This window comes from Taeniopygia guttata, chromosome 30 (genome assembly GCF_048771995.1).
Source record: "Taeniopygia guttata chromosome 30, bTaeGut7.mat, whole genome shotgun sequence".
Classification (NCBI taxonomy): domain Eukaryota; kingdom Metazoa; phylum Chordata; class Aves; order Passeriformes; family Estrildidae; genus Taeniopygia; species Taeniopygia guttata.
This window is the reverse complement of record NC_133055.1, coordinates 5592371-5618365: the sequence shown is the minus strand read 5'-3', so window position 1 is coordinate 5618365 and position 25995 is coordinate 5592371. Positions and strand designations below refer to the sequence as shown.

General features: G+C 53.3%; 2 protein-coding genes across 2 annotated transcripts in view; one reads left to right on the top strand and one right to left on the bottom strand.

Moving 5' to 3' along the window:
• LOC100226816 (uncharacterized) overlaps positions 1-25995 on the top strand; it is a 1189242-nt gene that overhangs the window by 556569 nt on the left and 606678 nt on the right. The window contains 1 exon segment of the mRNA XM_072919754.1: positions 5062-5705. Within this exon segment, the coding sequence (XP_072775855.1) occupies positions 5062-5705 (644 nt within the window).
• Positions 1-25995, bottom strand: part of LOC121469068 (uncharacterized) — a 662903-nt gene that overhangs the window by 489802 nt on the left and 147106 nt on the right. Inside the window, exon 6 of the mRNA XM_072919760.1 lies at positions 21529-21852. Coding sequence (XP_072775861.1) covers positions 21529-21852 — 324 coding nt within the window. The remainder of the gene's footprint in view (positions 1-21528; positions 21853-25995) is intronic.

Genomic DNA, 25995 nt, shown 5'->3' with positions numbered 1-25995 from the left:
CGGCTGTGGTTCTGGTGCCCACAAGTGAGGAATGGCACCCCCAGGCTCGGAGCCAGTCAGAAAGCCAAGCAAGTGAGAGCAGAGGGAGGGCACCCTTCCAGTCTCTCTTGGGCATGGCCACAAAACAGCCCCTGCTGCTTCTTCCTCTGCCTGTGTTTGGGCTGTGCTGGTGGCAGAGGCAGCCAGGCTGTGCTCTGCCTTCCAGAGCCTGTTGGGAGCGGGCATGAAAAGCGCTGTGTGCACAGCGGAGAGGCCTGGAAGGTGCTGGCAAGAGCGTCCTGTGGGAGCAGGGCTCTGGGCTCTGGCTGGGAACAGCCTGGTCTTGGTGCCGTGGGCGCAGGCAGGAGTTGAGGCAGGTGAAGAGGCAGTGAGCAGCTTGTGTTTGTAGAGGGCCTGGGGCTGCACGTCTGAGCCTCCACCTGGAAAGGCACTTGGGGGAATAGGAGCTAGAGCTGGAGTGCCTGTCCTGAAAGGACATGAAGTCCTTCAGCCTTGCCAGCGTTTCCTAAGGGTGTGTTGGTGTTGAGCAGAAAAGCTGCACATTTGGGGAAATGCCTTTGGAGGACAGGGGCTTGCTTCTCAAGGAAAGTGCTTCCCAGGGAGCTCCCAGTGAGGCAGGTGCAAGTGTCCCCCTTTGGCTCTCTGTGCTCCTTTCAGTCCTTGAGGCCCGCTGCACTTGGCAGAGGGGCAGGGCAAAGGAGAAGGCTGTGAAGAGCAGGTTTGGCATCCACCTGGACCTGCAGGGACCAACCCAAGCCCCTGCAGCAGCGTGTGTTACCCCTGCTTTGGACAGAGGGGTGAGCAGAACCATCTCTGTCCATCTGTGAGCCCCAAAGCTCTCTGTGGGAGCTGTGAATTAAAAGGCCTTTACACACTCACTTTTCACATCTTCCCTGTCTGCTGTGTTTCAACTCTTGGCAATATGCATTTGCCTTTGTGATTTGTGATACCACGGATCCAAGGAGACCATTGTGACCCTGAGAAATCTCTTGGAACCAAGGGGCCATTCTGAGGCAAGGCCTCGTGGAACCACAGGTCCATTGTGACACTGCAAGGTCACACAGAACCAAGGTGGCCATGGAACCAAGGTTCTGCCATGGAACCTCATGGAACAAAGGGACCATGGTGACACTGTGGAACCAGGGAGACTGTTTTTGGCAGTAGGAAAGCTCATGGAATCCCAAGTCCATTGTGACACAGCAAGGCCTCATGGAACCAAGGGACCATTGTTAAACTGTGCGGCCTCATGGAACCATGAGCCATTGTGACACAGCGTGGCACCTCATGGAACCAAGAGTCCATTGTTACACTGTGGGGCCCTGTGGAACCAAGGGGACCACAGTGACTTTGTGGGGCCTCATGGAACAATGGAGACTGTTCTGACACTTTGGGACCCACTGGAACCAAGGGGCCATTAGAGCATGGCAGAGCCTCATGGAATCAAGGGGACTACAGTGTCACTTAGACCATTTGATTTAACCTTACTTAAAGGCCTGACTGGCTCAGTTACCCAAGGCACTCAGACCCCTCAGAGAGCAGCATTTCTGCCACATTTCCCCAGCACAGGCACTCCTGTGTGCACACAGACACAGAGAGTCAGTGCAGGGCACCTGAGAAATTCCCCTGAGGACAGGGAAATGCTCCCTGTGGATGATTTGGTATCTCCCCAGCGGGGAAGGGTTGAGCCTGGAGGAGTGGGGGGATCGGCCCAGGCTCCCTCGTTGTTCGGGATCCCCCGAGTGCAGCAAATGGGAGAGTTCCCAGCCCGGAGAGGCCCCACTCAGAGGGAGTCACTGGCCAGGAGAGCTCCAAGGGCTCCTTTTGGAGCGCTGTTTGTAGGGCCCCAAGAGAGGGGCTTCAGTCCCAGCCATGTTTCATCCTGGCCGCACTTGGCATCAGCAGCTTTCTTCGGCAGGGTGAGAACAGGGATGTTGTGCCACTGAGGGAACACAAACAGTTCCCAGGGCTGCTCCTAAAGCAGCCAGGAGCTGGTTGGGCAGCAGCAGTGCCTGGAGCAGACAGGGTTTGTGATGAGCTCCAGAGGAGCTGAGCCCAGGGGCTGCTGGCCAAGGCCGAGGCCCAGCGAGCATTTCTCAACTGGCAGGGCGGCCTGAGAAGGGGAGGGGGGAATGCACCAGCACAGGAACCATGGAACCAAGGGACCATTGTGACACTGTGGGGCCTGTGAGACCAAGGGACCACTGTGACACTGTGGGGCCTGTGAGACCAAGGGACCATTGTGACACTGTGGGGCCTGTGAGACCAAGGGACCATTGTGACACTGTGGGGCCCTGTGAGACCAAGGGACCATTGTGACACTGTGGGGTCTGTGAGACCAAGGGACCATTGTGACACTGTGGGGCCTGTGAGACCAAGGGACCATTGTGACACTGTGGGGTCTGTGAGACCAAGGGAGCACTGTGACACTGTGGGGTCTGTGAGACCAAGGGACCACTGTGACACTGTGGGGCCTGTGAGACCAAGGGACCACTGTGACACTGTGGGGCACCATGGAAGCAAGGAGACCATTGTGACCCTGAGGGGACTCATGGGATCATGGAGACCATTGGGATACTATGAGGCCCCATGGAATAAGTAAATCATTGTGACACTGTGAGGCCTCATGGAACCAGGAGGCTTTGGTGGCACTGTAGGGCTGTGTGGAACCAAGGGTACAGGGTGACACTGCAGGGCTCATGGAACAGAGGAGTCATTGGGACACTGCTGGACCCCATGGAATCAATGCATCATTATGACACTTCGAGACCCCATGGAACCAAGGGAACCTGGAACAGGTCAGACTGGTTTGGCCTCCCAGGGGGAGTGGGGAGGGGGGGATCAGGTCAGGCTGATCTTGGAATGTCAAGGTCTGCCTCTCATCTGCTGCTGAAACACTGGGGCTCCCTGTTTCCTTCCTGTAGAAAAGATCTGTCCTTCTCCTCCTGGCAAACATGGCAAGAATTCAGATTTCACCTCCAAATTTCCTTATTTCCAGGGATTGTTCCTATAGGAATATTGCCAGGACAAGTTTGCCTTGCAATGGTTTCACAAGGCTCACCTCCCATCTGTCCCCAAAACACTGGGGAAGGCTCCATGCTTTCCTTCCTATGGGAAAGACCTGTCCTGCTACTCCAGCCACCCATGGCCAACACTGGGGTTCCACTTCCAAAATTCCCTGTATCCAAAGATTGCTCCCAGACAAAATCTGCCATTACTGACGAGTTTGGCTGGCCTTGGCCCAGTGAGGCTCTCACCTGCCTTCCACGCCCTGTGGCTCTGTGCTTTCCTTCCTATGGAAAAGAACTGTCCCTCTCATCCAGGTGTCCATGGTGTAAGAGATAGTCCAAAGTTTCCCTCATGTGCCTCACGACCTTTGCAAGGACAGAGACTCAGACCCTGCAGACCCTGAGTGCAGTTCTGGCCTGGTTGAGGTGGATTCTCACCAGGTGATTGTTTGCAGGTGTGTTTGCTGTGCTGCCACGCTGCACGGCTCCTGGCAGGGCTTGGCAAGGAGTGGCGTGCTCTGTACATTTCACCTGCTGCACGATCCCCACTCACCACAACAGGGTTAATGAGGGGTTAATTTCCCCACCTCTCAGCTTTGGTGATCCCCCATGGAAGACCCCTCATCTGCCTCATGACCACCGTCAAGGACGGAGATTGAGGCCCCCTCCCACGGGCTGAGACTGAGACCCTTAAAATTCTAACACAGGGCGCTGGCCTGACGGAAGCGGGATGTCTGCCAAGTGTTCCCTCAGGTGTGATCGCTGGACCAAGACTGGTTTCCCATGGCAAGGAGTCCTGAAACAATGGGTCCTGCTCGCTGCCGGGACTGGTTTGTCCAGTTCGGAACTGCACTGTCTGTGCTTGTTCTCAGCTTATTCTCCACTGCCCTGTACCTGCTCCCTCAACTATAAAAGACCCCTGAGTTAACCAAAGACTTTGAGATTTTCCCTGACGTGACAATACAGATCTGTTGGCTGGACCACGAGGATTTCGTCTCTCTGTTGGTAGCTATTTCCCCTCACCCACCTTCTCTGTCTCTCTATCCTTTATCTCCTTCCTAACCCTTCTATCCCATCTTCTGAGGGCATCAATAAAAGGTGCATTTGCTTTGTATGATATTGGAAGTCCCCCTGCTGTGTGTCCTTTGCACTCTGAAATGAGTAAAATGAAACATCAGGACCCCCACTTGTACCAGCGGATCGTGGCAGCCCAGCACCCTAAATGGGGAGAGCCAAGAGGGGGGAGCTTTTGGGATTGCTGGGACTCCCGGCAGCCTGGGGAGGGCGGGCACCGAGGAGAAGGGGACCCCCAATGCAAGCGTGACCCCAGCAGCTGGGACAGGGGGGAGCCCTGAACAGCAAAGGGGAGGCAGCAGGGACAGGGAACTCCTGGGAGGCTTTTTCAGGGCTGGATCTCGGTGTTTGGGAGGTTTTTATGGAGCCCAGGTGGCCGGCGACTTCTAGGGATGGACTGGGACAGAGGGACCTTCAAACTCAACGTACTCATCCCTTGTTTTTCCCCAAACTAGGATTTTCCATTCCCAGCCCCTGGAAGGCTGCAAGGAAGAAGAAGATGTCCCAGGACACCGAAGCAGGTGAGGAGGAAGTCAGTGCCCCTTTCCCCCTCTCTCCTGCTCCATCTCCCAGCCCAGCCTGGCCCCCGGCTGCAGGACAGCCCTGCTGCCGGTGCCCTCCTGCCGGGGATGCACTGGGGGGATCTCCTTGCCCTTCCCTGTGGCACGGAGGCAAATCCCATCCTCTCCTTGTCCTTCCTCCCCCAGAGCAGGAGCTGAGGATGGAGACCAGGAAGGACAAATCCCTGCAGCAGAACATAGTGGAAGAGGCCATTTTGAACAACTCCACAGCACAGGAATCCAACAGGGAGGAAAAGCCCTGGAGATCCCACACAAGGAGGGGCTGGAAACCCAGCCCAGGGTGCTCTGAGGAGGAAAGGCCCACTCTGGGTCAGGAAGGTGGGCAGAGCTTCAGCCAGAGCTCAGAGCTGGTGGTCCCTGAGAAGCTTCAGAATGGGGAGAAGCCCTACAAGTGCTTGGAGTGTGGGAAGAGCTTCAGGAAGAGCTCCCACCTGATCAGGCATCAGATGATCCACACTGGGGAATGGCCCTACGAGTGTGGGGAGTGTGGGAAGGGCTTCAGCTGCAGCTCTGCCCTTGTCACCCACCAACGCATCCACACTGGGGAGAGGCCCGATGAGTGTCCCGAGTGTCAGAAGAGGTTTCAGACCAGCTCCCATCTCCTCCGGCACCAGCGGATTCACACGGATGAGAGCCCTTTCCGCTGCCCCGACTGCGGGAAGGGATTCAAGGAAAACTCCACCCTCATCACCCACCGGTGCATCCACACTGGGGAGAGGCCCTATGAGTGTGGGGAATGTGGGAAGAGCTTCAGCCAGAGATCCAACCTGATCCACCACCAGATGATCCACACTGGGGAACAGCCATACAAATGTGGGGAATGTGGGAAGGGCTTCAGCCGAAGGTCCCAACTGATCACCCACCAAATGATCCACACTGGAGAGAGGCCCTACGAATGTCCCGAGTGTAAGAAGAGGTTTCAGGCCAGATCAAATCTCCTCCTGCACTGGCGGATCCACACTGGGGAGAGGCCCTACGAGTGTCCCCAGTGTGGGAAGAGCTTCTCCAGGAGCTCTCACTTGACCAAACACCAACGGAGGCACCGGTAAGGGAAGCCCTGTGAATGCCCCTGTTGAGAGTTTAGCTGAAGAATGGCTGCGCAGCAAGGGACACGAAAGGGTTATGTTGATGAGAGTGTGAGAATACGTGACTTGTAGCATGAAAACTATGCCCTTGAGAAACAGATGTTTTCTATCAACCTTGAGAGCCAGACATCTCCTAACAACCTTGAGTATACAGATGTCTCGATAAAAATGAAATATTGCTTGGTATGCAGAAAAGTAATCAAGTATAAAGAAGCAGTAACCGCAAGGCTTATCGCAAAGAGATATATGTGTTAATAGAAAGGTAACCAATCCTGAGCTTCGCTTTTGCAATCTGTATGAACTAGTTAGTGCTTGTATAAAGAAACTGTAATCGACTCCAATAAACTGAAAACTTGTTGACCATGATATCATGAGACTCGTTTTCCCGCGACACTCTCACCAACAATTGGTGCCCGAACGGACGGGATCCCCCCGCCTGGATCTGTGAGGTGTTGCGTTGGGTTCGGGTCCCGCAGCTAGACGGACGGCGATTAAGCTTTACCTGGAGCCGCGCCCTGAGTGACCGCAACGGCGAGCTCAGCCGATACGTGCTGCCGAAGCCTGGAGGGGCTGCAACAGCGCTGACATAAGTATGGATAGGCAAGCAGCATATGACCTTTTCACCTCCTTTCTCAGACGGAGGCAATTTAAGGGGCTTGATTTAGATAAAGATCTCCCTGCTTTATTGCAGCATGCAGCCTCGTATTCCTTTTTCTCAGACCCGCATACCGTACATGAATTAGGGGAATGGCGAAAATATGGGGATAAGTTGTGGGAATTAACGTTAGACGATGATAAACCCGCAAAGAAAATGAGCAAGGTATGGAAAGTAATTCACAATGAGTTGTTAATGTTCCAAGCGGAAAAAAGGGCAGCTGAGGGAGTAAAGACAGCACAAGAGCGTAATCGCGATTACGGTTTACCGGCAGATCCTAGTGCTCCAAATCCCCCCTTTTTTACGATGGTTAATGTGCCTTCATCCGTGCCATCCGCCCCCCCCGCCGAGCCTCCGAGTATCGCGATCCCCGGGAATGCTCACCACAACCCCCCTCCCCCACCTCGGGCAACTGTTTCTCTCAGTAGCCAGGAGCCTGTCCCTGGGGCAGAAGCTGACCTCGCGGAGGCCATGGCCAGGGAGAGACGTGAAATCTGGAGCACGCTCGCCCGTGAGGGGATGGAAAAGGGGGACGCTGATCTTGTTGCAGCAGCTCAGGAGACCTTAGCGTTTCCGGTCATTTATACGCCTAACCCGCAGGGGGGTGGGCAACAGGCACAGGTGCAAAATTTAGATTGGAAAATGCTGGCCCAGTTGCGTGCCACAGTGGGGAATTATGGCGTTTCTAGTGAACCGGTTAAACAGATGCTCAATTACATGTTTAATGCCCAAGTGCTGTTGCCTGCAGATATCAGAGGCATTGCCAAATTGATTTATACCCCACATCAACGACTGTTGTTTGAAGCGCGCTGGAGAGAGGAGGCTGCATTGAGTGTAAATCTCCCAAGGGCCCAGGGGGATGCCTTGACAGGGATCACGGTTGATGAACTAATAGGGCAAGGCGCATTTCTGAGAGTTGAGACCCAAGCAGCTTTAGGACCCGACAAACTCAGGGAAGCTATGACAGTGGCCAAAAGAGCGATGGATAAAGTTAAAACCCTGGGAGGGATACCTATATATATGGGAATCAAACAGGGTAGAGACGAGCCCCTTGGTGCCTTTGTAGATAAGATCATGGATGCATTGTCTAAAGCGGGAGTACCAGATCATATGCAAGACGCCCTGCTAAGACAATGCATCCTACAAAACGGCAATCCCACCACTAGAGCCTTGATTAATTCGACCCTGGGGGATTGGAAGGTGCAGGACCTATTAGAAAAGGCTGCCTCTATGCCGATTGGCCCCCAGGTATTTTTAGTAAATGCTCTGCAGAAAATAGGAGAGGGATTACAGGAACAAGCCATAACCCTGCGTGAGCAAACTATTAGCTCTCAAAATCAAGTCATGGCAGCTCTTGCTCCCCTCCAAGCGGCAGCCGCACACCCCCGCTCGACCAACGCTGGCAGCAATCGAATGAAGTGCTACCGATGTGGAAATGTAGGTCACATCCGCCGAGAATGTGGAGCTACGGGAGTATGGTGCAATAAATGCCAATCCAACACGCACAACTCCACTGCTTGTCGAAGGAAGCAGGGAAACTCGAAGAACAGCGTGAGCAGCGGCCGCGCGGGGACACAAATGGCAGCTGCACTGTCAACACCCCACGACAACTCAAACCAGCAACAACCGGGAGCCTCGGCTTGGACCTGGCAGCCTCAGTAGATGTTGACATCCTTTCCACTCACTTGCATAAGGTTCCCACTGGACTTTTTGGCCCTATTTTTATAAATGGCCAGCCAATAGGGGGCTTGATAATTGGTCGCTTCTCTGCTACTACTCTGGGTCTGTATGTTGAGCCGGGGGTTATTGACTCTGATTGTAAAAGTGAACTTATGATTATGGTCCATACTCCGTATCCCCCCGTGAAAGTACCCAAAGGGCAGAGACTAGCCCAATTGATTCCGTTGCCTCAAATGACCAAGGGACTAATGTCCCTTACACAAGAGCCCAGGAATGAAGGGAGCTTCGGATCTACGGGAGGCCTAACCTTGCTCACCATAGACCTCAATACTCGACCTAAGAAGTCCTGTCGTCTGACTTATCAAGGACGCAGTATCACACTTAAGGGACTCCTCGATACAGGTGCTGACTCGAGTATAATTGATCCTGCACACTGGCCTTCCACCTGGCCAATACAGCCCTCAGCAACCACTGTCACTGGCATCGGAGGAATGACACTGGCTAATCGTACCCCTGTACTGACAGTCGAGATTGAAGGGAAACAAGCATCGACAGCATTTTCTATAACAACACTGCCACCTACTGTTCACTGCCTAATTGGCCGTGATATTCTTGCTCAACTGGGTCTTGTCCTCACTAATGATCACCCTTTACAGTAATGGTCATTGCTTGGACTTTCCCACTGCCACTTACTTGGATTACTGATAAACCTGTTGTGGTTAAGCAATGGCCTCTAAAACGGGAAAGTTTGGAACAGGCACACCTTTTGGTTATGGAACAATATCAACAAGGACATGTTAAGCCCTCCACCAGTCCCTGGAATACTCCAATATTTGTAATCAAGAAGAAATCCGGAAAGTATAGGCTGCTGCACGACTTGAGAGCAGTAAATAATCAAATGGAACCCATGGGAGCGCTTCAACCTGGACTGCCTAACCCAGCTATGATACCAAAAGACTGGCCCATCCTTATAATAGACCTGAAAGACTGCTTTTTTACCATTGCATTGCATCCTAATGATACCAAACGGTTTGCATTTACGCTTCCTGCCCTTAACCATGGAGAACCTGACAAAAGATTTGAGTGGACAGTTCTACCACAAGGAATGCGCAACTCGCCTACACTTTGTCAACTGTATGTCGATGCTGCACTACAACCACTACGACGAAAAATGCCTGCTACCATTGTTTACCATTATATGGATGACATCCTGCTCGCTCAAAGAGAACCCTTTACAGCCTCACAATTCGAAGATGCTACAAGGATCCTAGCAGATTTTTCCTTGGTAGTAGCTCCAGACAAAATTCAGATGTCAACCCCTTGGAAGTATCTAGGGTGGACAATCACAGAACAGAAGATTATGCCTCAAAAATTTTCCATACAAATATCAATAACAACATTGCATGAGGCCCAAAAGCTTCTAGGTGACCTACAGTGGCTGAAGCCAGTCACCGGCATCCCTAATATCTTATTAGACAAATTGCGTCCGCTACTGAAAGGCACCGACCCTTGTGCCCCTGTTCATCTCACCCAAGCTCAGCAAGATGCACTTCAGAAAATTATGCATTGCATATCTACAGGATTTGTCACAAGGATTGACCCTGATCTCCCCCTGCATCTTACAATTTGGAATACTGAAGACCACCTACTAGGAGCTGTTACTCAGCAGTTAGAGAAAACAGGGGAGACAGCAGTACTGGAATGGCTGTCACCTCCATTGCAACAAAGAAAAACTATAACTTCAAAAATCGAAAATTTGGCATTGCTGATCAAAAAAGGACGCATCCGCATTCTGGAAATCAGTGGCCTGGAACCAACGGACATTAATCTGCCCATAGAAAAGGCCACGTTAGATTGGTACCTTTTAAACTCCACAGCCCTGGCTGAAGCATTATTGTCATCTGCAGCACAAATCAATACCGGTCCCCTTATACCGAAACCTTTGCGATAGCTAGGAGAATGGAGCTGGCTACAGAAACCCCTCAGAGAAGACAGGCCCATTCCAGATGCCACTACGGCTTTCACAGACGCTGGAAAACGCTCCAGGAAGGCGGCAGTAGTCTGGAAAAAGGGACAACAATGGCATCAACAAATATTAGAGGCAACATCAGAGGACAATTTGCAGACTTTGGAGTTGTTGGCAGTCATTTGGGCTGTAACTAACTTGCATGAACCATTGAATGTTGTATCAGACTCGCTTTATGTTGTGGGGGTAGTATCAAGGATTGAGGATGCTACTATCAGAGAAGTACAGAATCAGCGACTTTATGAACTGTTTCTTCAACTAAAACGTGCCCTCAGAATTAGAACTGAACCATATTCGGTCATCCATGTTCGTAGTCATAAATGGGACGAAGGGTTAGGAGAAGGAAACGCCAAGGCTGATAAGCTAGTCTCGCTTTCTCATCAAACAGTACTTCCTAGGCAGTCATTAGCACGGGAAAGCCATGCTATTTTCCATCAGAATGCTAAAGGCATGTAGAAAGAATTTCAGATTCCCTTAGAAGAAGCTAGAGCTATAGGCAAAACCTGTCCAATTTGTAGTAATCAAAACAGAGGCATGGGTCTGGGTGTGGGAGTCAACCCAAGGGGCCTGCATGCTAATGAGATATGGCAGATGGATGTTACTCGTGTACCCAGCTTTGGCCGCCTTAAGTATGTTCATGTGACTTTAGATACTTATAGTCATTATATATGGGCTACTGCACAGGCTGGCGAACGGGCTATACATGTAGAACGGCACCTGCACAGTTGTATTGCTGTCATGGGAACCCCACAGAAAATCAAAACAGACAATGGTCCAGCCTACTGTAGCAAGCGTGTAGCTCGTTTCATGCAGTTTTGGAACATTGCTCATGTTACAGGGATTGCCAACTCACCTACTGGACAAGCAATAGTGGAAAGAGCAAATAGAACCCTTAAACAGTATTTGGAAAAATATTCTGACATTAGTAGCATACAGGATAGACTACTTAAATGTTTGTTTGTGCTTAATCATTTATGTATTTTTGGAAACAGCGAGGTGCTGCCTGTGATTTCACATTTTTCCCCGTTGAAACAGCCTGGGCCTGAAGCGGTGGTCAGGTATCGGGACCCGAAGACAGGAATCTGGCAAGGCCCAGCTAAGGTTGTATACTGGGGCAGAGGCTACTTATGTGTTTCTACACCAACAGGCACTTTGTGGGTTCCTGCAAGGTGGACGCGACCAGCAGTTATTGATGAACAGTCCAGAGCAGAGGAGGAAATATCGTCTGCAGAAAGTGCTGGCACCGATCCTGCGAGAAGTTGAAGAGGAATTTAATATCAAGTTTTTATACGAAACTGCACAAGAAGTAGCTGAAATGCTTCTCCCAGTTTTACAGAGAGACTTTTTACACCATTGCCAAACTGCTTGCTTAGCTTGCTTTGCACATAATCACCAAGCGTGGGTAAAAATTTATTGTGGGAACTGTAATAGTAACTGGTGGGTTTTTCAACGGGTTCTTAGCAACGGACTTTGGTGCCTTAATTGTAATTTTGCCTGGCATAGGGAAACGCCGCAGCAAGCATTAACTGCGTTAACAGGAGATACTATAAGGAACAGTATAGCCAGAATAGAAAACAGGGAGGATCTAGAGCTTAGAGATTTGGTGTGGCAGGTACGCCACATAGTCAAAAAGATATTAGGAGACAGATGCTCATGCATTTTAGACTCTTGTTGTGGTCATGAAGTTCGTATACCAATTCAGTGGCAGGTGCCACCCAATCAATGGGATTATACTTGTCGTAGGTTTACTAAAATTAATAACCGTCGCAAGAACTACTACGGTAAAACATCCCAACATTAACTCCTTATTTCCTAGGCAGAACGTATGGATTTCATTAGCAAGACAGCTAAATAGAACAGACTTTTGTGTGTCCTTAGCCCAGCCTGAATCCCCCTTCCATACCTGCCTTATTGGCGTACCACTTAATGAGACAGAGTACTCTTATTTAGTCACAACCCGAACGGCCAGACACTGTAAAAACAATATTAGCTCCTGCCTTGAAGAATATGACTCGTGGGATGATAGATTACCTTATAGTGGCAAGCCCGACGAGCTAGAGATATTGGGCTCGCTCCATGCTGCCTCATGCATGTATATTAACTCCAGCAAATGTGATTGCAATGAAGGCAATGGTGCTTGGTTTAATATAACACTCTCAACGAATATTACCCCGCAACAGGAAAATTGGCAAAATCACTCCTTTTGGTGTCAGTCTATAGCTCGAAAAGAAACAGACCCAGCCCCAGGTACAACAATTCCTCGCCGATTGCCACCCGGAATCTTTTTAATCTGTGGGGACAGAGCATTCAGCGGCATTCCTCAACGGCCCACCAGAGGCCCTTGTACGTTTGGGCGTCTCACAATAGCACTCCCTAGCCAGAGCGCTCTACTAGGCCTATATAGCAATACCAGCCAGGTAACCACCACACAACGAAAGCGCTCAACCATTGATGCTTCCTGTGACGATAATGTCAATTTGTTTAATCGTGCGGAGCAAGTGGTTGCCTCTATCTTTGTACCTGGTGTTGCTGCAGGACATGCTCTTTTTCAGTTAGAGAAGTTACAATGTTGGGTAGGCAAGCAAGCTAATGCTACGTCTGAGCTATTAAGTTTACTGGCCACAGACATAGATACCGTAAGACATGCAACATTGCAAAATCGGGCAGCTATTGACTTTTTATTATTGGCTCATGGGCATGGTGTGAAGATTTCGAAGGAATGTGCTGTATGAATTTGAAAAATAGTTCCGAATCTATTCACAAGAAAATTCAGCGTTTGCAGCAACATGTTCAGGTGTTACAGAGGGATGATACATTTTTTGGATTATCATTTGAATCATGGAAAATTACGGGGTGGCTTAAACACCTTTTGCAGCTTATGATAATAGGATTGTTAGTTATAGTGATTTTAATGCTTGTATTGCCGTGTGTATTTCAGTGCTTGCAAAGGACTTTAATGTCAATTATAGAACAAAAATGGAACACATCCTTGCTTGCTTATAGAGAAAACAGGGGAAGTGTTGAGAGTTTAGCTGAAGAATGGCTGCGCAGCAAGGGACACGAAAGGGTTAAGTTGATGAGAGTGTGAGAATACGTGACTTGTAGCATGAAAACTATGCCCTTGAGAAACAGATGTTTTCTATCAACCTTGAGAGCCAGACATCTCCTAACAACCTTGAGTATACAGATGTCTCGATAAAAATGAAATATTGCTTGGTATGCAGAAAAGTAATCAAGTATAAAGAAACAGTAACTGCAAGGCTAATCGCAAAGAGATATATGTGTTAATAGAAAGGTAACCAATCCTGAGCTTCGCTTTTGCAATATGTATGAACTAATTAGTGCTTGTATAAAGAAACTGTAATCGACTCCAATAAACTGAAACTTGTTGATCATGACAGCATGAAGCTTCTTTCCCGCGACATGCTCACCAACATATGGACACATCTGTGATGTCACGCATGTCTCTGTGATGTCACACAGACACCTCTGTGATGTCACACAGCTCTTTGTGATGTCACCCTGACATCTCTGTGACGTCACACAGCTCTCTGTGATGTCACTTGGACATCACTGTGATGTCACACTGACCCTATGAGGTCACACAGCTTTTTGTGATGTCACAGAGCTCTCTGTGATGTCACATTGGCATCTCCGTGATGTCACACAGACATCTCTGTGATGTCACACTGACATCTCTGTGATGTCACCCAGGATCTGTGATGTTACGCAGCCCCTGTGATGTTACACAGATCTCTGTGGTGTCTCACAGCCCCTGGTTCTCTGACTGTGGTAGTTTATCTGTCTTCCAGCCCTTCAAGCCATGAGCGAAGATGACAGCCCATCCTCCACTGACCTGGAAACTCAGGCAATTTTTGGACAAAGATGTGCAGAACTAAGGTCATCTGCTGGATTCAGAGAACCAGGCTCCCAAGCAGAGTACCAGGAGACAGTGAAGAGAGCAGCAGGACTCAATGTCACTGGAGCTCCGGGCACACCTGATGCTGGCCACAGCTGTGCCTGCTGCAAGCTCCCATAGCTGCTGCCTTCCCCCTCCCTGTTGACAGCTCCTCCCTCCAGCCCTCAAACGCTGCCCATTCCCTTTTTTTGGCCCCCATCTCATCCCTTCCCTTTCCCTTCCATTAATAAGCAGTTTGGTTTCTCCCCCTCACCTGCATCTCTGTGGAGCTGAAGCGGCACAAATCCCGGGCCCTGGGACACACAGGCCCCTGCTGCTGTTCTCTTCCACGCCGTGTTCTGTGCACACACACAGAGGAACGAGGGCAGATCAGGCTGGAAAGGTGCCTGTGCTGAAGGTGCAGTTCCACAACCCTGTGGAGTTGCAGATCTTGCTGAGCAGCCTGGAGCCCCTGGAATTTGGAAGAGCCAAGCTGAGTATGCTCTGAAGGCAGCTGTGAGGGATTCCATGGCAAGCTTCCACGGAGGGCAAAGGAGCTTGGAATGCTGGAAGTTTTCAGGAATAGCTTCCTGAAAGCTCAGCAGTGCTCCATCCCTGCACAGGATCAGGGAGAGGGCCGAACCAGCGACCATCCAGGCTTAGCAGGGAGCTTTGGGTGTGCCTGAGGGCAAAGGAAGCAGCAGCGCGGTGCCCCAGACTGGGACGCGCGACCCTGCCAGTGCCCGGAGCGCTGTCAGGCAGTGCCGGGATCCCGGCTGTGGTTCTGGTGCCCACAAGTGAGGAATGGCAGCCCCAGGCTCAGAGCCAGTCAGAAAGCCAAGCAAGTGAGAGCAGAGGGAGGGCACCCTTCCAGTCTCTCTTGGGCATGGTCACAAAACAGCCCCTGCTGCTTCTTCCTCCGCCTGTGTTTGGGCTGTGCTGGTGGCAGAGGCAGCCAGGCTGTGCTCTGCCTTCCAGAGCCTGTTGGGAGCGGGCATGAAAAGCGCTGTGTGCACAGCAGAGAGGCCTGGAAGGTGCTGGCAAGAGCGTCCTGCGGGAGCAGGGCTCTGGGCTCTGGCTGGGAACAGCCTGGTCTTGGTGCCGTGGGTGCAGGCAGGAGTTGAGGCAGGTGAAGAGGCACTGAGCAGCTTGTGTTTGTAGAGGGCCTGGGGCTGCACGTCTGAGCCTCCACCTGGAAAGGCACTTGGCGGAATAGGAGCTAGAGCTGGAGTGCCTGTCCTGAAAGGACATGAAGTCCTTCAGCCTTGCCAGCGTTTCCTAAGGGTGTGTTGGTGTTGAGCAGAAAAGCCGCACATTTGGGGAAATGCATTTGGAGGACAGGGGCTTGCTTCTCAAGGAAAGCGCTGCCCAGGGAGCTCCCAGTGAGGCAGGTGCAAGTGTCCCCCTTTGGCTCTCTGTGCTCCTTTCAGTCCTTGAGGCCCGCTGCACTTGGCAGAGGGGCAGGGCAAGGGAGAAGGCTGTGAAGAGCAGGTTTGGCATCCACCTGGACCTGCAGAGACCAACCCAAGCACCTGCAGCAGCGTGTGTTACCCTCACTTTGGACAGAGGGGTGAGCAGAACCATCTCTGTCCATCTGTGAGCCCCAAAGCTCTCAGTGGGAGCTGTGAATTAACAGACCTTTACGCACACACTTTTCACATCTTCCCTGTCTGCTGTGTTTCAGCTCTTGGCAAGATGCATTTGCCTCCTGCTTGCTGGGAGCTGCTGTGGCCCAGGGCCAGCACAGAGCTGGGCTGGGTGGGCCAGGCAGCGTGGTGGAGAGTCTTGGCTGATCTTGGTGTGTGCCTGGCCTCAGAAAAGGCTTGGAAGGATTGCCTCCCAAATGTCCTGCTCACTGGCTCTCCCTGTGCATCTTGGAGAGCACAAGGGAGGCATTTCTGGCAGCTGGGCATCAGCAGGCCTTCCAATGGGGGCGTGTTGTGGAGCGAGCCCAGCTGAGATACCCTGAGAGGAGCCCAGGGCTCCTTGCTCCTCTCTGCTGGCCCGTGAGTGTCTGTCTGCTCTCGGGATGGCCCTGGCTGTGTCACGGGTGCTGTGTGGACACGAGACAGCCGCTCCTGTCCCGCTGGGTCCCAGCAGTGCCTGGCAGCCGTCCTGCATCCACGTCAGGATGCTGGCCAAGAGAGGCCCTGGAAGCTGAGGCAGCTGATTTGAAGCTTTTGCAGGTGCCAACAGGTCAAGGCCAACAGTGTTCCCTCAGGATACAGCATTCCTGAGGGGCTTCCCCAGAGCTGCCTGATGCCACCCACTCCTTGTGGCACCAGTTGCTTTCCTGTGGAAGGTTCTGCCTTCCCCAAGAGCACAGAGGGAGCTGGAGAAAGACCTGGCCAGGCTGCTCTCCATCCTTTACCAGCAGCCCTGGGTGAGCAGAGTAGTCCCAGCTGAGCACAGATGTGCCAATGGAAGAGCCGTGCACAGGAAGGCTCAGAGGGAAGGATGATCCAGGATCCATAGGCCTGGCAGCCTGAGCTTGCTCCAGGGGAAGGCCTTGGAGCAGATCCTCCTGAGTGCCATCCCACGGCACGTGCAGGGAACCAGGGGGTCTGCTGGAGGGTGGGAAAGCTCTGCAGAGGGACGGGGACAGCTGGGGGTTCTGGTGGGGTGTTGGGGGCTTCTGTGCGGGAGTTTAGGGGGTTGGTGTTGGTGGGGTGTTGGGGAAGGAGTTGTCTGGAAGGTGAGAGGTCCAGGCTGGAATTTGAGTCAGTTTGAAGGCACCATCTGTAGTTTGGCACAGCTTTGGTTACAGAGGGCTCAGATCTGTATATCTGTGAATATCTGTGACTTTTCCTCTTCATGGTCCCGATTCTCCTGCAGGGAACAAGGGGGGAGAGCTGTACTTTACTGGCAACTTAGGTATCTCTACCAGGAGGAGAATTAGCCCCTTTTCCTTCTACTCAGAGCTTTTATTCCTTAAGAGAGTTAGGATATTATCATCCCTTCATAGAAAACCATTTGCAAACCAAAGAATGGCTCTTGGTTTTGCCCTTTTTTTGTGTAGTGTTATGTTGTGTAAAGTGACCCTCAGTGGATGAGGTTAAGGCAAATGAGTTGCTGCTTTGAGATGGGAAGCAAAATTCCAAATCTTCACCTCCTCAGGCCATCCCAATTAATTTGGGAAGTTTGCAACGTACTTGAGTTGAGCAATGGGAGTAAAGCTTTCCTGAACTGAGGATTCTTACTTGCCAGATTCTTCTGTTCCTTTGCTGCTAAGGTGTTTTTGTGCTGAAGGCAATAACTTCAGCGAGAAAATAATTTCAGCATGGGGTAAGAGCTTCTGACAGAGACCAAGTGTTGCCAGCAGTTGCTCCAGGTGCTCCTGCCAACAGCCCCTGCAGGCAGGAGCACAGCCCCCAGTGCATGAGGGTTTGGCTCCCTCTGGCACAGAAGCCCCCAGGGGCACAGGTCTCTGGGGCAGGAGACGGGCACCAGCCCTGCCAGGGCTCGGGGGTGGCAGGTCTGCTTGGGCAGGGACTGTGCCTCACCTGCTGATGTCAGCGCTCCCCGGGCCCCAGGGTCAGAGCAGCATTCCTGCCCTGGCCCACAGTTCCTTGTGTGTGTGTTACATCTGCGGGTTTAGGATGGCCACGGGCCGGGACGTGTTCCAAGGAGCCGTGGCAGCTTCCATGGAAGGTCCTGTGCCCTTCCCGCCGCGGCTGCGTCGGCAGCCCTGGGGGCTCCTTCTGCTGCTCTGAGCCCGCAGAGCAGGGCAGCGTTTGCTGATGGTCTGAGCCGTTCCTAAAGATCCTCTTGGGCTGTCTGACACACTTGGGGCAAGGCATTCCTTCCAACCTGGGCCACTCTGGGGGGCTGGGGGTGGCCCCAGGGCAGGTGGCAGAGTGTACAGGGGCCCTTTGTGACACGGTGCAGCATGGTCACCGTGGAATGGAACGGGACAGGGTATCCAAGGGCCCTTTGTGACACGGTGCAGCATGGTCACCGTGGAATGGAACAGGACAGGGTATCCAAGGGCCCTTTGTGACACGGTGCAGCATGGTCACCGTGGAATGGAACGGGACAGGGTATCCAAGGGCCCTTTGTGACACGGTGCAGCATGGAACGGAGCTGGGTGTCCAAGGGCCCTTTGTGACACGTGGTGACATAGGAGCTGGTGGTGACAGGACCATGCCACAGTGCTCCAAGCACTTGACAGGACAGGACGGGACAAAGCAGTGCTGTGAGGAGCCCCTGCACAGCGCACTCGTTCGTGTCTGACCCGGAGCTTGTCCGAGGTGTTATTCCTGCAGCTGACCTCGAGGCCAGACCACAGGACTTGCTGACCTGTGGCCTTCCCGAGGCTTCTCTTCTGCAGGTGCCCTCGAGGGCAGAGTGTGGGACTTGGTGCCCTGGAGGCATCTCCCATCCCTGCTGCCGGTGCCCTCGAGGCCAGACCACCATCCTTGACAGGAGTCTCCTGTCCTTGTGGCAGGAGCCCTCGAGACCAGAGCGCAGGACTTGCTGACCTGAGCCTTCCTGAGGCTTCTCTCTTGAAGGTGCCTTCCAGGCACGAAAGCAGGACTTGCTGACTCGGAGCTTTCTGAGGCATCTCTCCTGCAAGTAGCCACAAATCCAGTCACTGACATGGAGCAGAGACCCCCAAGAGTGCCCAAGCTGGCCGGGGTGGAGGAAGAGGAAGAAGGCCCTGGAGCTGCCCCTGCACACGAGACTGTGACACGGCACCAGAGTGCGAGGCACAGCTCCGGGTGCTCCCCGTGAACCTCAGCTCTGGGACCACTGTCTGCCCCAAGCTTCAGGGGCTGCAGGGGGAGCCCGGCTGGGCTCTGCCCTGGGGCCATCCTGCAGGGACAGCTGCACACAGGGAGCATTCCCTGCCATAAAGAGCCAAGCCAGGGCTGCGGGGCAGCTGCTCCAGCCCCGACTGCACTGCTGAGTGCTGTGCTCTGGGGCTGGGGCTCCCCGCACAGGGGACTGCACTGGTGTGCCAGAGGAGACAGAGAAGCTGCAGCTTCAGCCTAACTGAGGTGGGTGCGTGGGCTGGGAAGAGTGGGGAGGCTCAAGGGGATTCACAGAGCTCATCCTGCTGCAAGGACAAGGAAAAGGGAGCGGGAACTCAGCAGTGAGGAGAGCTGAGGGCTGGAGAGCAGCTCTGAATGACACTAAAATCCCACCGGACCTCTGAGACATTGCTGCTCCTCAGCCAGTGACAGGATGAGTCCCTAAGCCTGGGGCTCGGCCTTCCTCATGGTGAGGGGCACCAAGGAAGGCAACAGTGTGATGGAGACTGGAATGGGCTGGGAACTCACTGGGGGAAAAGAGGGAGCAGTTGGGAAGTACAAGGCAGGTGGGGGAGAGAACAGTTCAGAGAAGGGCTGAGCTACAGCTTGTAGGTTTGAATAGACAGGAGTTTGTGAAGGAAGGAAAAGCCTCCTGTGAAATGGAAAAGGTAAACCCCCTCCCTCCGAATTACCACAATTTAACAAAAGGCTCTCAGGCAAAGATATGGGAATGGGAATAACAGTTCTTTACCAGGAAAAAAACTAAATAAAAATAATAATTTAAAAAATGCAATTAGTACAAATGAAACTAGTGAAGGAGGCAGAAACCTGACACCCTGAGGAGTCAGGGTGTTGGTAGTAGTCCAGTTAAAATGGTGGCTGCTCCTTCTGGAGTGGCAGATGAAATGCTGCTGAAGTGGTGATCTCTAGAAGGGTGGAGTTTTCTCTGAAGGTCTGGTAGTAGTTGGGCCTGGTCTTCCTCTAGGAATTCAGCAGAGAAGAAGCTGGTGGGATGAGGTTCTGGGGGTCCTGGTGGGCACTGGAAGGGAGTTTGGGGTACTGGGTGTGACTGGGAGGGACTAGAGTGAGCTGGATGGAGATTGGGGATGGAAAAGCAGAGATTGGGATGAGGTTGGTTGTGCTGGAAAGAGACTGGGAGGCGTTTGGGTGAGTCCTGGTGGAGCTGAGAAGGGACTGGGAGAGGGTTTAGGTGTACTGGGGTGGTGGGGGGAGACTGGAAGGGGGTTGTGGGATTCTGAAAGGGATGGGAGAGGCTTTGGTGGGTCCTGAGGAGGTGAGGAAGGGATCAGGGCAAGTTTCAGGGGGTCCTGGGTGGACTGGGAGCAATCAGGAGGGTGCTTGGAGAGGCTTGGGGTGTCAGTGAGAGGTTTTGGGGGGTCCTGATGCCTGCAGGCCTCTCAGAGATGCCGCTGGACGCCACCGGCAGCAAGATGCAGACGGGGATCAGGGACTACGAGTTGGGCTTTGTCTTCCTGGTGCTGGGGCTCGGCTTCTACCTGTGCAAGTGGGTCAAGGGGGGTCCCGGGGGTCATGTCCCCTCTCCCCAAGACTGTGGGTGCTCCACCTGGGGCCCCCAGCCCGGTGTCACCCCTGTTTCTCTGCCCACAGATCTCCTGAGCCACCGGCGGCCGCAGAGCTTCCCCGTGGCCTCGGCCCCAGCCGGGATCCCCCACTCCATCCCCACGCTGATTTTGGGGGGTCCTGTGTACCCCCAGCCCTGCTGTCACTCTGCCCCTGCCCGCCTGCTCCCAGTGTTCCCAGTAACGCTTCCCAGTTAAACCCAGCCCAGTTTATGGGGGCACTGGGGAGGGACTTGGGGGGACCCCACGGCGGGGCTGGCACTGGGCAGGGAGGGCGGGGTCCGGGTGGGGAACACTGCCCGCTGCGGGTCTGCCCGGCAACTGGTGAGTCATCAGCGCCGCTCTCTCTGATTGGCTGACTCTTGTCCACCGCATTCTCTCATTGGCTGAGGAGAGGCCCGGGAGTGCAGAGAAGGAACGGGAGAGATCCCGCCCCGAGCAGCGGCACGGGGACAACAGACCCAGCCCGGGCACAGGGAGGGAATTTATTACCGACCAAACCACGGCAGCACGAGGAGAAGGGAAAGAAATCCCTCCAACACCTTCCCCCCACCCAACGGGGATCACCCACAACAGGGTTATCCACCAGGGAGAGACGGGGACATCCGAGATTAGACCAAAGCCAATTTTATTGTGTGTACCAGGTTTTTATACAGGGATTTACTTCTATGGTCCTTATATAGGGCTCTGTTTTTGGAACAATTTCCCATTGGTTACACATTCTTCATGACATGACATCACCTGGTAACATTATTTTATCACAAAGTCTCACACCACGTTGCTCGGTCACTTCTTGCCCAGGGAGACTTAAACTGTGTCGGTGTCTCCCACAGTTTCTGCTCAGTCAGGCCTCAGATATCGGGCCCCTTTATGTGCTCCATTGCTTTACTCTCTGTTTTATTCCCCATACGGGGGCACCAGGGCTCTGCCCAACGGGGGTCACTGGGGATCATCCAGCCCGGATCCTCCCATGGGGGATGGAGCTGGAGCAGCGCACCAAGCTCTTCCCTCACTCCAAGCTCTTCCCTCACTCTCTTCCCTCACTCCAAGCTCTTCCCTCACTCTCTTCCCACACTCCAAGCTCTTCCCTCACTCTCTTCCTTCAATCCAAGCTCTTCCCTCACTCGGAGCACTCACAGGGCTTCCCTTAGTGGTGCCTCCGCTGGTGCTGGGTCAAGTTTGAGCTCCTGGAGAAGCTCTTCCCACACTTCCCACACTTGTAGGGCCTCTCCCCAGTGTGGATGCGCTGGTGTGTTCTCAGGTATGAGTTCCACCCAAAGCTCTTCCCACATTCCAAGCACTCATAGGGCCGTTCCCCAGTGTGGATCACCTGGTGCTTAATCAGGTGAGACATGTATTTGAAACCCTTCCCACACTTCCCACACTCGTAGGGCCTCTCCCCGGTGTGGATGCGCCGGTGCACGGAGAGGTGGGAGCTGTGCTTGAAGCCCTTCCCGCAGTCGGGGCAGCGGAAGGGCCTCTCCTCTGTGTGACTCCGCTCATGTACAAGGAGATGGGAGCTGGTCTGAAACCTCTTCCCACACTCCCCACACTCGTAGGGCCTCTCCCCAGTGTGGATCCTCTGGTGCTGGATCAGGTGGGAGCTCTGGCTGAAACCCTTCCCACATTACAAGCACTTGTGGGGCTTCTCCCTGCCATGAGACTTCTCCACCAGCTCCGAGCTCTGGCTGGATCTCCGCCCGCCTTCCTGGCTCAGGGGGGCTCTTTCCTCCCCGCAGCTCCCTGGGCTGGGTTTGCAGCTCCTCCTCCTGCAGCATCTCCGGGGCTTTTCCTCCTCCTCCATCCAGACACGCCCAGGGAATGAAAAATCCTGGTTGGGGAAAAAAACAAGAGGAGAGCACCTTGGACTGGATATTCCTCCTTGCCCAAGTTCATCTCAGGAAGTCATTGGGAATCTTGTGTCTGTAAGAACCTCCAAAACACCAAGATTCAGCCCAAAAATCCGACAAACTTCAAGATACAGATCAAAAGCTCCCCAAACATCACAACTCAGCAAAAACCTCCTCCAAAACATAAAGATTCAGCTGCCACATAAAACCTAAGCACCAACATTTAGCCCAAGAAAGCTCAGAAACACCAGGATTCACCCCGTGAAAATCCTGGATCCCCCTCCACAGTCACCTGCTGCATGTGGGGGGAGCAGCGCTCCTGGGGCTGGAGGGAGGCTGCAGATACAGGGAGGGGTGGAACCTTCTGCTGCTTCCTCTTTCTGCTCCTCCTCCTCCTCCTGTGTCCCTATTCTTCCTCACACTCCTCTTCCTCCGGCCATTCCTCCTTCTCCTGCACAATCCCACCTTCTCCTGCCACCTGCATCGTTTGACCATTCTGTTCCTCAAGCCTGCTTCTCCTTCCCTTCTCCTCCTGCCCCCAGGCCCAGCACCCACTGCCGGCTCCCTCTTCCCCCCAGACCCACAGCATCCCAGCCGAGGGGCAGGGATGGAGCTGGGGCAGGTCGGGCTGGGGCAGCGCTGGGCTCTCGGCCGCTCCCGCCCGCACTCGGTCCCCACTGCAGCCGCTCCCGCCAGGACAGCGCGGGGGGGCCCGGCCTTGGCGCTGCCCCACTCCCACCTCCCCAAATTCCCCTCGCGGGGGCGATGGTACCGAGGCGGGGAGTCCAGTTGGGGAAGGCTCAGAGGGCCAGGGAGCTGTAAACAAGGGAGTGACAGGAGAAGGAATCGGTTTTAGAAAATGTTATTAATTGATGACACAGACTGATGCTCAGCCAAGGCCCTGCTCAATTCATGAACTTCCAGAAGAACAACAAAGACTTAACAGAGCCATGAATATCATTTGCTATATAAAAGCAGGGAGCATATTAAGGGAGTATGTAGTAGGTGGATTGGGAAGTCTGTAGCTCTCAAGTACTTCAGCCAATGGGGAAAGCAGAGGGAGATGTGGCCAGGAGAATTAGGATGAAAAGGAGGCTGTGTCCTCCAGCAATTGGAGAGATCCCATGGGGAATGTTCCATGGCCTCTCCAATTTTTAGGAATGAAATTAGTTTCACAGGACTTCTCTGTCAGCTTTGTGGACAGAATCCTCTGGTGATGTCAATGTTTCCGCACACCCTGGGGCAGGGAGTGCAGCTGAAGGTGCCTCACCCACTTTGGGTGATCGGCTCCCTTGGCTGGCGGCGGCACCGGGGATTGATTGGGGACCCGGGAGTGACCAGGAGACAGACGAGTGACACATCAGGGGGGTCTGTGAAGAGTCAGCAGGGAGAGAGCACTGAAAATCTCATCAGTGAGTGCCCTGGGATCTTCGGGGAGTGAACATGGCAGGGCACCCATGGAGGGGAGAAAAGGGAAAGCCAGGGAGGGGTCCTGGCCAAAGGGATGATGACCCCAAAATGTCTCTGAAGGGTCCCTTGGGAAAATGTGGAGGTGGTTTGCACATTCCCCCAGAGGTAATTAAGGACATGGACACCCAGGGGGGCAATAAGGAAAGGGGAGAAGGGATTTGGACAACAGGGGATGGATGGTGTTGGTGTGCTGGGAAGGGATCGGGTGAAGAGGGGTGTGCAGCAATATGGTTCAGGCAAGAAGCAGCAGGAGGAATGTGTGTGGTAAGAAAAAGGATGATGGAAAAGAGGAGGAAGAGAAAAATATTCATGATTGGGATGTTTTTCAGCAGGGCCTTATCCTGACAATTTGCCAGCTGATACTTTGAATTCCCAGTTTCCAGGAGAGGAAAAGCAGGAGGTCAGGATGTCAGGGGTTTCTCTGTGGTGGGCAGCGGCAGCAGCGGGCGCAGAGGTGCGGGACCGGGAGCAGGGCTGGGGGCCTGTGGGGAGCTGCGGGGCCGGGCCGGGGCTGTGGGGCAGCCGGGGCTCAGCGCCGGGCGCTGCCTGAGCCCACCAGCCCCGGGCAGGGCCGGCAGTGGCCCCCGGCCCCCAGGAGGCTGCGGGACGCCCCGGCCGCTGCCCGGCCCCGGGGAGCTGCCGGCCCTGCCCGCCGGGGGGGCCGCCTTTGGACACTGCGGCAGGACAGGCACCGGCTCTGCCACACGGGCTGTGCAGGGGACCCTGAGCACAAGGAGCAAAACAAAGCAACGTCTGGGAAATGCAGAGTGCACATGGAAGGATCAGGATTTTCTGTGAAGGATTTGGTTTGGGTCCCTGCAGAAAGGAAAGATTTTGCAGAAAGCTCAGCAGCTCTCAGAGGATGAGCACCCACAGGCAGTGACCGGGGCTGCAGGAGTGGCAGAAGAAGGCCCTGCAGCACTTGGGCACAAAGGCACAGCAGCTGAAGGCAAGAAGGGATGAGCAAAAGGCCAAGCTGAAGGCAAAGGCCATGGCAGAGTTCCCACAGCCCCTGAGGGACCAACCCCAGGGCCCAAGGGGGCCCCAGCACCCAGGGGACGGCGTCGGCCACAAGCACCTGGCAGAGGCATTGCCCTCCTGGCCAGGGCAGAGCCCACCCAAACAGCCCCTGGGAAGGAGTCAGGGCTCCAGCTGCAGCCCACAAGGACACTGCAAGCACAGACAGCAGCACCCTCAGGAGGAGCGAGTCCACCCCTGCATGGACATGGATTGTCAGGGCTCTCTGAGCTCCCATCCCACCGGGGACCCACCACACTGCAGCCCTGGAGAACATCCAGGCTGGGTCTGCATCCAGAGGAGGCCTCTCCTGATGGACACAGGGGCCTCTCCATCCACTCTGAATCTTACACCTAAGGGGGGAAAAATATAAAGGAATGTTTTCATTATTAAGGGAATAACTGGGAAAGCTGAGCTGGTGTCATTTGTTCAATCGCTATTAGGAGCTGTGGAGGATAGGTTTGAAATAAACTAATTTCTTTCTCTTCCTACTGTGATTGTAATTAACTAGGAAGGAATTTGATGGTGGCATTGTAATATTGTAAAAGGTGATACAGAGGCTATTGCTGCTGTACCTTTGTGTCAAATGTCTGGCAAGGCCTATGCTGAAGGGAACCCAGAGGTGTGGGATGCCCCAGACGGAAAATTTGATGTGGAGCCTCTCCAAATTACTTGGAAGCAACCAGGACAAGTGGGGGCTAAAAGCAACACCCTGTTCCAGGGGAGGGAAGGAAGGGCTCACAGCCTGGTATGGAGTCCCTGCTAAAGGCAGGGCTTTTTGGGCCAGGGATGTCCCCCTACAGCACTCCTATCCTGCCAGTCAGGGAATCTGATGGCTCCAATGAGGAGCACAAGAACAAGTGGTAGACAAAGCCTCTATGAAATGGCTGAATTTTCTAGATAAAAAACAACTTTTGAGTATTAAGGGAAAAAGTGCAAATGGTGGAGAAAAACGTTAAATATTTGGGACATATTTTGACTGAAGTTGCGTGGTTGAATGACCAAGAGAAGGTGTGGGCAATCTCAGAAGTAACGTTATCCAGGACCAAAAAGGAGCAGAGCCAATTCTGAGAATTAATAGGGAATTACACAGCCTGGATTGAGGATTCTCTGTTCCAGCCAGAACATTGTAGGACTTTTTAACCCCACACAGCCTACACGTTGTATGGACAGGAGAAAGAGAATAAAACTTGAGAAAATGAAAAACAAAACGGCTTTTGCCATTGTCTTTGCCAAGTAGAAGAGCCAGACCCAGGCCAGATTCTCTCCCTTGCAATTGATCTCGGGAATTCCTTACCC